The sequence below is a fragment of the Plectropomus leopardus genome, chromosome 13 (assembly GCF_026936395.1).
Source record: "Plectropomus leopardus strain MGB_pleo_1.0 chromosome 13, ASM2693639v1, whole genome shotgun sequence".
In the NCBI taxonomy this organism is placed as follows: domain Eukaryota; kingdom Metazoa; phylum Chordata; class Actinopteri; order Perciformes; family Serranidae; genus Plectropomus; species Plectropomus leopardus.
Window position 1 is genome coordinate 29,713,858 of NC_142188.1, and position 10,359 is coordinate 29,724,216.

At 38.3% G+C, this 10,359-nt stretch overlaps 1 protein-coding gene across 2 annotated transcripts in view; it reads right to left on the reverse strand.

Annotated features, from left to right (window-relative positions):
* Positions 1-7,106, reverse strand: part of xpo1b (exportin 1 (CRM1 homolog, yeast) b) — a 34,751-nt gene extending 27,645 nt beyond the window's left edge. The window contains exons 1-3 of one of the 2 annotated variants that reach the window (XM_088086307.1): positions 6,958-7,106; positions 4,134-4,265; positions 3,749-3,850 (exon numbers count right to left, since the gene is read on the reverse strand). In XM_088086307.1, coding sequence (XP_087942433.1) covers positions 3,749-3,850; positions 4,134-4,265; positions 6,958-6,963 — 240 coding nt within the window. In that variant the 5' untranslated portion in view covers positions 6,964-7,106. Of the gene's footprint in view, positions 1-3,748; positions 3,851-4,133; positions 4,266-6,285; positions 6,665-6,957 lie in introns of those variants that run through there. The other variant, XM_042501961.2, reaches the window with a different exon arrangement.
* Between the last annotated feature and the right edge of the window lie 3,253 nt (positions 7,107-10,359).

Here is a 10,359-nt window from a genome sequence, read left to right on the forward strand (position 1 = left end):
CATTAAGCTGGAACACTGCAGAAGTCCTGCTGTTTCTCCCAGCATCACACCAGACAGCAAAAGACAAAGAAAAATACAACAATCCATTAACCAGCTTTGGCTCCGATTACTGCAAGGGTAAGTCTAATGGTCTCCAAGACATAACAAGGTCTTTGTTAAATGTTCTTGTATTTGGACTGCAGACAATATGTAGGGTTGGGCATCAAGAATTGGTCTTTGACATTATCCAGGAAGGTACTTCGGGTCAATAAAATATGTACAAACATATATTTCTTGTAGATAAGTTTGTATTATGAATGTGAATTTTAAAAAGATCACTGTGACGCAAAACAAAATGACTGTATAAGATGCAACAACTTTCCACATTTACCACAATCAACATATTTTGATTATTTTTTTTATCACGATATGCAAGAAAACTATGCCCAAATAAAATAAAAACAAGTTAATTGGGATTATATTATGATATCAATACTTATCTCATTTTTATTGCTAAAAGTTTATCACAGAATATCTTTTCATTTATGACAGGTGATTTTTTTTTTATAGCAGGCTAAAATCTGGTGAAAATAAAAGGTGGTTTTCACCATAACAGTTTGGTTTCTTTCATTACTCAGACAGCATGCCAAGAGTCTAAACAGTCACTTCATGAGATTAAGAATCAACAAGCCTAATCAAGACCAATTAAGTCTCATTGATACTGAGGGTTGACCAATAGCGTTTTTTTCAGGTCCAATGCCGATTATTAGAAGCTAATGAGACCAATGACCAATATTTGGAACCAATTTGCATTTAAAAAAAAAAAAAAAAAAAGAAAATCTTTCCGTCAACATTCAGGATTTGGAATATACCAAACTCCAACACAGAACTTTGTTTAAATGCCTTTAGAAAATGTTTAATCAAAATTGAAATGTTCAACATTAAACACAGCAAGTTCCCTGCAACTTTTTTTTTTAAGTCAAGTGAATATTTTAAAAAATGAATACATAAAAATCCCTGAGGTTTTACAATAAAAAAATCCTCCTATGCTGACACTTTCTTTTCACTTTTTAATTAATTTTACTGGTGATCATTAAAATAAAATGCCGATACAGATAATCTGCAAAATGCCAAATAATCAATAATTGTCCAGCCTGATAATGTGTCGACCCCTAATCAATACCCAACCCTAAACCATGCGACTCAATTTCCCAACACTAAAATATTGGATAAAGTCTAAAGTCAGCCTAAATTAGATCTCTTTAACTGGTGTGCCACAAGGAACAGCAAGACCAACCACAGGTTATGCCCTGTATTAATTTCTGCTTAACAGTGAAGCAAAACAAAAATATTTTGTATGTTTTTGATCTGGTGTTGCTTCAACTGACTTTTTCAGCTGTAGGGATCATCATTTCAAGGGGACAATGATTCAAAAAATAATAATAAATGACATGTAGTATAGGATGTTATCAAAGCAGGATTAACAATGTGCTACAGACAATGGATGCTGGAAGATTAAAGGTGAAATCTCCTTACGAGCACACTGACTGTACACCACTGACAGGTGTTACTTTGAGTGCTGAACACGTTTCCGACATGTTTAGTTTCACCTTTAACTGCCACGCTTTGCACAAATCACCACAAGAGGTTACAAGAGACAAAGTATCAGTAGTGAACTGCCAAATGCTTTGCAGTTTTTTTGCTGGCAAAAGCACATTATTAGAGGGTCTTGGCTGGAGAACTGAGGAGGACAGAGGGGAGAAGAGGAGAAGGATGCACTGTAAAAGGAGAAAAAGGGTGGAGCGGGAACAGAGCCATGATCCCTACAGGTGAAATTCAGCCATCAACAGATTGTCTCTCTACAATGGAGCCTACTGACTGCAGCCTGCACCCTCCCTCTGTCCAGTGAAACAGATGCAATAGAAACGGATGAACAGAATTCAGTCAAAGGGAATTTAAAAAAGGGTAGACCTTGTGGAGGCCTGCCGTCAAAGCCTAGCTGTGTCATGATGCACAGGATGACACACCCCTTCTCTTCCTATTACAAGCCATAAACATAATGGAACATCGTGATTAATATCAAATAGTCACAGCTTGAATTCATTACATTTCTTTCTTTAAATATCATAATTACTGTCATCACTACGAAAAAGCCAAATGTTCAAAGTGCTTTGAAATGATGCACTTTTTTAACTAATGAAACAAGATGAATGCAGAATTCAAGGTGTTTACCTTTTGTTTCCTCTTTTCCTCTAATGCCCCTATTTCTTGGAAATTACAAATTTAAAAAACTAGAAAAAGTGCTGTTGGTACATCAGCTTAGACATTAGTAATAAACGTCAGTGTTAAAAGCACTCTTACAGGCAAGCAAAAATGAAAAAAGGCAAATGTCACACGCTGTGTACTTTGAGGAAGTTGTGGATGCGTTGCACTTTATTTCTTACTCAATACATACAATAATTTCCCATCTTGAACATAAGATTTATGGGTGATTTTTTTAGATTAAATTTATATCCGTAGACTAAATTTAAATAACGGATGAAAGGAGCAAGGGATGTTAATGATTAATCAGTAATCAGTTTATTGCTGTTATTCATTTTAAAACTTAAGAATATGCCGAGTATAGGTTTGCACGTGTGCATGTTTTTAGCAACTAAACACTATGCTTAAAGGTCGCCAGATCTGTCATAGCTTATCAGAGCCCATGCTGTGGGCGCAGTGTTTTTATATGGCAGGAAACTGTATGAGAATGGTATGTTGACCTTGATGACGTGCTGGAAGTGTGAGTTCACTCCAGCGTTATTGCCTGAAGCTTTTTATCAAAGCACATGAAGCGGATGCATTTTTTTTCTTTAACTCTTAACTGATCTTAAACAAGCTGTTACAGTAAAAGCCTGCAGATATGCCCATGTATCTAACTTGAAAGGAGAATGGGGCATCTCATTTTATTTTTCTACCTGATGTTGGTATTTGAAGGTTTTTCACTGATATAAAATGAGTTGGACTTGCCTCCATGTTTTAGTCTCATTTCATTTATGTATGATAAAAACATGCAAGCTATACAGAAGGGTTTAAACTTTTGAACATTGTGTAGAAATGTGTTAAATGACGAGCAAAGCAGGAGCAACTGCTGCTCATTTTTGTAATGTTTTCTTGATAATTAATCAAGAAAAATGCTTTAAATGTGCATTCCTTAGAGGGTTCACTGAATCAGAGACCTGCACTGCTGCTGACTCTGTATTCACAAACAAAGCAGCACAAAAATAAGTAGAACTGATAGGTTTGGTGCGATAAATTGAGATGGGTAAAATGGCAGGGGTTCAATCCCATTCAGACACAACAGGGCAGAATCTGCAAAGGCTTAAATAGTATTGTATTGCATGTATTGTATTACCAGCAGGAGTTGACAGGAAAAGTCAGTTGTTCATCTAGCAGGTTCAGATCCAACAGAATTCCTTTTATCAGAAGGACAGAGGTCCTGCATAGCTCAAGAGCTGCGGCATGGTGCCAGTACCACCAGGACTATGTATTCAACTCCAGCTGGGGGCTATGCGCACCAACAACATGCACTCAATTTAAAAATAAAAAAAGATCCACCAAATATCACATTTTATATAATTTAAAGCATGTTATCAGCAAACCACTGTGGCTCAGTGAAATGCTTTAGTTTATTTTTCATTTTTCTAATTGTATTTGTGATTGCATACACTTCCTCAAAGCACATGAAAGTGTCTCTCCACCAATGTTTTCTGAACTGGAGTTAGCTTACTTTGGTGTTCATGTTCTGGGAGAACTCGAGGATGGTGTCCACTCTCGTCCAGGCATCTGGGTGCTCTTTTAAGTGTGTCAGCACTTCTTGTGCCATTCTTTGCTGTAATACAAATATGAATGACACTTTAGATATAACACTGAGGTGCCATTAAGAGACTTGCAAATGCATATTTGAAAAAGAACAGCAATATAGACTTTTCTGTGCCATCACAAAAAAATGTAAATATATAACACAAATTAACAGTAGGTCAAGTGTGGGTTAAAGACAACTTGTGGCATAGAAAAGCAGCTGGTCAATTTTATAAAAGGTATGAATACATGTTTGCCACACCAGCATACTTTGTGTCAGCTGGCTTAGCACTTGTATGTGCTCCACAACATACCTGTGGTCCCACCCCATGATATAGACAGTTCACCACATTATCCAGCAGGTTGATATCCAGTTTCTGGTTGAAGTCCAGCAGCTGCTGTGCTGCATGGTCTGCTAACATTGTCATAATTGCTGGCATAGAGCTCTGCAACAAGGACAGAAGAGGGAGGGGGTCATGAGTGCGGCGAACACATTCAACAGGCAAAGTCATGTGAACTGTGTGTTTAGAAACAATTCCAAACAGCTGACCAATACACAAACATCCCCACCAGTGAGCTGTCACACTAAGAAGTTAAGCCCATGGTGTCACAGGTTTGTCACTGTCTAAAAAGTATGCAAAGGAGAGGAAAGCTTTTTCTTTCTTTTTCTTTTTTTTTGCATGGACTGAGATTAGAAAACAGCAATTTGGATAAACAAATTGAACACAGTGCGCCCCAGGAGTAAAGACTTGTAAGCAGGGACTCAGGCAGCAAAGACAAATTAACTAAATTATCTCACCCGCTGGCTGGTAACACTAGACTAGGGGTGTGCCCTATCATAACGTTCACAATAACACTGGTATCATTTTTGGCATGGTAAGAATATTTCATATCGTAATAACGGCAATATCTCAGCTTGTTGACATAAAGACGTTATATGGTTACACATGGCAACAACAAAAATGGCTGTGAGTTAAATTGCTACCAGCTCTGCGGTGGAAGAATTAAGTTTCAGTCAGCACTGAGTGGCACACGTGACAGTAGGAAGGGTAGAGTACTGTTTATGTTGACACATAAAGAAAGATAACACTTCATTTTTTTTAAACTTTTACCATTGTATGTTTTTGGCATAAATAAAAAAAGATTTTTTAGTATTTTTTTAATCATCAAAATACTATTATCACAAAAAGCCCCTGAAATATCTGGATTTTACTTGAGTACTATATCGCCCACCCCAACACTAGACTGTTACAGTAAGTCTGAAAACACCTTGTAACCACACTGTTATTAGCGATAGAAGGGATTTTACTAAACTGGCAACACACAATCTTGCCAAAAATGTATTAATAGTGATTTGTAACGGGTTAGGCATACTCTAAAAATCAAAGTCAATGACATTTACTCGTTGATTTAAACAAACAACTTAACAATACATTCAAACTCAGATATTAGCAGCTAGATCCTGCACAGTCTGCCTCTTCTGTTCTACTAATCATGCACCTCTTTCTACGACCATATTAAGAAGGTTAACCGAGCCACGTGCCGGATATACTGGGCGACGTCACGTTGTTTACATCTGTAAGTGACGGAGTTCACTCCTCCAAACACCAACCGCAACACAAGTAGCAGGCAGTCATGGTAAAAACAGCATAATGAACGCTTATGATTATGTCAAGTTACTACCATTACCCAAAGCGTGGCTAACGTAAACAGCGTGCACGCGCCACTAGCGTACTTTACACAAAATGCTAGCATTAGCTAGCGATTAGAAGTGTGTCGCACAAACAGTTCACATGTGGTCCTTCTCTGCCGACTACAACCACTCCCACCAAGAATACCAGGTACGGAGAGTGCCCATACATTAATTTCGCTGTGTCCTTTAACAACACTGTTCTGGCGAGGCTGACACTTTGTGTTGTGGTCCCTCTCTATGAACACTGGCAGCGGGTTGTCCCGATAGTTACGTTAACAGACGCTTTGCATTACGCAGAGATAAAGTTAACACTGGCTACCGCTAAGTACCTAGCAACATCAACTTGACATCCGCTCACATCACGGACACCCGGGTGATGCTGCTGTGGTGGGAGAGGCACGGATTTAATCACACAGAGCTCTGCAACTCCGCAGTGTCGTACGTAACGTTACAAGACGTAGCATCGGTTAGTTGTGCATTTAAGTTAGATTAAGTTACGGCACTTTATCTGACACCCAACATTAGCTAATCCTTATAAAGTGGTAAATGCTAGCTAGCAGGCAGTCGAGGGCTATTTGGTTATCCCACTGATGCTACTGCATTCTGAATTAGCGTATCTTTTCGGGAGCATTATGACAGTTAATATGTTAATTATAAAATAACACAACTAAATACCAACACCACGATGCATTTTATTCCCCGTAGCGTTACAGATAAAGCCAAGAAACGTTAATCACGGCATGGCAGGTTTGCACTTCACCCCAGTTACCTACCTAAAGTCCAAGGCTCTGACTGAAAAGAGTGACGTTTGCCAAAGAAGTTACAAGATAAAGTGAGTACTTCAGTATCACTGTTGATTAGAGATTTCCTATTTCTGCAGCGTTGACTATCTCCAGCTCCAGCAGTGAGTGATGTCTGGCTGGTAAGAACCACTGATGTGGATTCCAAAACTACTATCACGGCAAACCCTGCAACATGTCACTCCGATACATTTTACGAAACAAAGTAAACCTTGATTCACTAATTAATTCGTTACTCTAATAATTTTCCAGCGGGGCGGTGTAGAGGTTGTGTGCCTGCGCCTCCTCTCCTCTCTCAAGCAACTAACTCGCAACCGGTTGAAACCGGTTCAGACTGGGAGATTCCATCTCGGTTTAGTTTTCAGCCGATGGCGCCGCGTAAAGTTTGGACTGAGGTTACGCCCACACCGCGCTGTGATTGGCTGCGGCTTTGGCGGAGACTTCCTACTTGGCGTCCCATTGGATGAATAGCCTGTCAGTCTATTTCAATTCGCTCAAGCGCCCACGCGACTACTCCGCCCGGAGAGAAAAAGAGGGCAGACTCCCATGCAGAATGGACTTGTACATGACTCCCGCTTATCAGAATAGCGAATATGTAAGCGACTATCGTTTATTGCAATTCCCCAGGGTCGAGTTATACATTACCTGCATTCATGTAAATGCAACATAGCATCAGTGCACGTGCGTTTAACGCGATGCGTAAAACTAATGCCTCTTAATGATTTTCTGACTCTCTGTGAAAGCGCTACAACTTTAAAACGCAATATACCCCGAAAGGACAAGTGGCTGTCTCACGCAGTTACACATAGTAGGTTGAACGATGTGCGAAACCGCAAGTACCATTCATTTGCCTGTTGCTTGTAAGCTGGTAATTTTCCACCAGCCACGAGTGGGAGTGGTTACATGATCATGAACGCACGGGGTTAGAAAAACGACCTGGAGGAGAATTTGTTCCCCGAACGGGCAACACTACCAAAGTGAACCGTGGAGCTGTTAAATATATAGTGTCAGTGGCAGCAGAGATAAGAAATGTATCAGCGCCGGCTTTATTTTGCTAATTGAGAGCCACATAGCGCGTGCACCGCTGTCAATTGAGGATGCAAACATGACAGCGTTTTTTTCTCCTTTGTGGTCACGTGGTCCAGCGCGCTACTTGATGGAAAAATACTGGATTTGGTGTGTAGTGGAGACAGTACACAACCCTGTAAAGTCATTCAGGGAGGATTTTTCGAAGGGCGTTTGAGTCTTTACCCAGCAACACTGTCTAACACTCTTTTCTTTACATCTCGGCGACCCATACAAACATATTTAAAACATATATGTTAATTGAAGTGGTGAATGTTTATGTTTTTGAAGTGGAGGTTGGGTTATTTTGACTAGAAAATAAATGTATTTTCTTGTTTTTAGATGATGGAAATGTGTATTTGCAAGAAAACCTGCTATAAGCTGAGTTTTATTGTTTCAGAGTTGCACATTGGTTATTGTAAAAAGTGCATAATTACTCTGTTATGCCCATAATGCATGTCATAACGCATTACATGACAAGTGCATATCTTACTGTAATGCAGAAAGGTGCAGGGGATCATTACATCTCACAGAATCCTTCAAATAAACCAAACATCTTGAGGGAAAGTTTAAATGCATGCTGTTTTCCATGTCTTGTTATCTTACCTATTGTATCTGTGCACTGCTGATGTGTCAGTGCCCTTGGATCAGTCTCACACTCCAGACAGTTGGCCTATATCCGAGCCTTTGTTATTAACAAACAAGATTTCAAAGCCTTTTATCTATGTGTTAATTCACAAGTGCCATTTGGTTTGCCCTCCATGCTGTCACATTCCTAGAATCCTCCACCATTGGAAAGAAAAAAAAAAAAATTCTGGACACAAACAGGTCAGCCCACTTTTTAGGAATGCTATAGTCTTGAAAAAGTTATTGTCTGAAGCTCATTTTAGGGACTGTGCCTAATTTATCAGTTTTGGCAGGTGGCTGGGGTGTTCAGTATTTTTCCTTGAGGTACTGGGAAAAGTGCAATGACCCTCCATCCGCCATAAATAAGCATATTTCAACATTTTCTAGCTGTCATAAATAGTTTGAATTTGAACATTTTAAAGAAAACGTGATTTCAAACCCAGGTTTTCAGGCTCTGAGAGTATTTAAAATAAATATAAAATCTAACCGTTTAAAGTTGAATGCCCCTCACCAGTACTAAAAATAAATATTTGTAGTGCCCCCTCAAACACCCAATAAATCACAAACAGTCCCTCAAGACATACAGTATGTGAGAAAAGTTCCCATAAGTCTATATAACATTCTGTGTCCAGTGACTGTTGGCTTCATCTGTTTTGGTATATTAATTACACGTTTTGTTTGCTCACAATGTCCAGAGTTGTGATTTTGAGCATGATGTCAGATATGCAAACAAAAAAGTAAACAGGATGTCCTTCCGTTACGCTTTTTTTCTGTCTAATCCAATTCAAGATTATTTTAAAATACCTACCAATTTAGTCTTTAATCCATGTATTATGGATGTAAATAAACATGAACATGCAAGTATGTTAGTGCATGTGAACTCTAATCCATAGACATTTGCTGTAGGGAATGTAACAGGCAGGCTCACTGTCAAGTTTCACAGTGATTATAAAGATGTCTTAAATAATATCACTGATGAAAAGTGATTTTCATCAGGAAAAAACATAAACATAACATAAAAAACATATTTTCAGAGGAGCATCACTAATGCCTTTTACTCAAAGTAGGCCTACCATGCTTAAAAAAAAGTTTATATTAGTCAGAGAGAATTTAAAATCAAGGTTATACTATGAAAATCCTCGTCGTTTCATTGAAAGAGTCAGTAACTGCCCCCAAGCCCTCACTGTCAGCAGGGCTGAGCCTCTCTCATGGTGCAGTGCTGGAATTTATTGTTACACACGTGTGAAGTTTGGAGGTAAGCAAACTCAGCCAGGCAGAGGCTGGTTAAATCTTGTTCTGTCTGGTCCGGGCTTGGTCGGCCATTTACATATATTATCATTGCACCACACTAGGGGGCTGACCTCCAGTGTGGTAATCAACTTAAAAAAAACTTGTAATTTCTTGCATTGCCTTGCGCTACTGTTGATCCAGTGCATGAATGCTCAGCTTTGGCACATTCAGCAATAAAAGGAGAAATGACATTTGGTGCACAACAATATAAAAGTTATCACAATAGTAACAAGTAAAGTCAACATGTCAATAATATTTTAGGTCTTATATTTGAAACTGAAGAATCATTTCACATGCTTATTCTCGGTGCAGGAAATACTATCTGTTAACACAGGATAAGAATATCCAACTGCCTTTTATTAGCCTGCTACTCCACTCCATGCTTCATTCAAGACATTATATAAACAAATAACAGCGCCATCTTCTGCAGCTGAAGTGTTTAAAAATGACTGCATTTGGCATGTGATCCTGGAGCGCCCTCTGCTGGGGAAGTGACAGGTGTATGTATGTATTTGCTGGAACTGTATCTCCCTCTTAATAATCCCTAAATGGGCAGGCACATATAAATATTTTTGGAAAATTAGTTAATTGCTATTTTCTAATATATCTAGGGTTAAATAATACAATTTTATTTATTAATTTATCAAAATATGACCTTTAGTTTCCAAATTACAGTTTGTATCGCCCAAGATACATTGCTGATTTAAGGTATAGACTTAGACTTAGACACGTTTATTTATCCCACTTGTGGGAAATTAACTTGTCACAGCAGCCGTGTGTACAGAAAAAATATATAAAATATCAATATATACAAAATATAAAATATACAAAAGTGCAAAAATAGGCATGTATCAAAGAAGAAGAAAAAATGTACAGGTTTTAAATACAAAAATCAAAGATATACCAGAAAAAAATCAAAGATATACAGATTATCACTTTCCTCATTAATGAATAATTCATTTGCAAAATTTTAAGATTTAGGCACATTCTCTCTTTTTTTTTAATGTATTCATATTTTTTTAATACATCCCAAAGCTGCTTACAAAGTAGTACATGCACATTTCA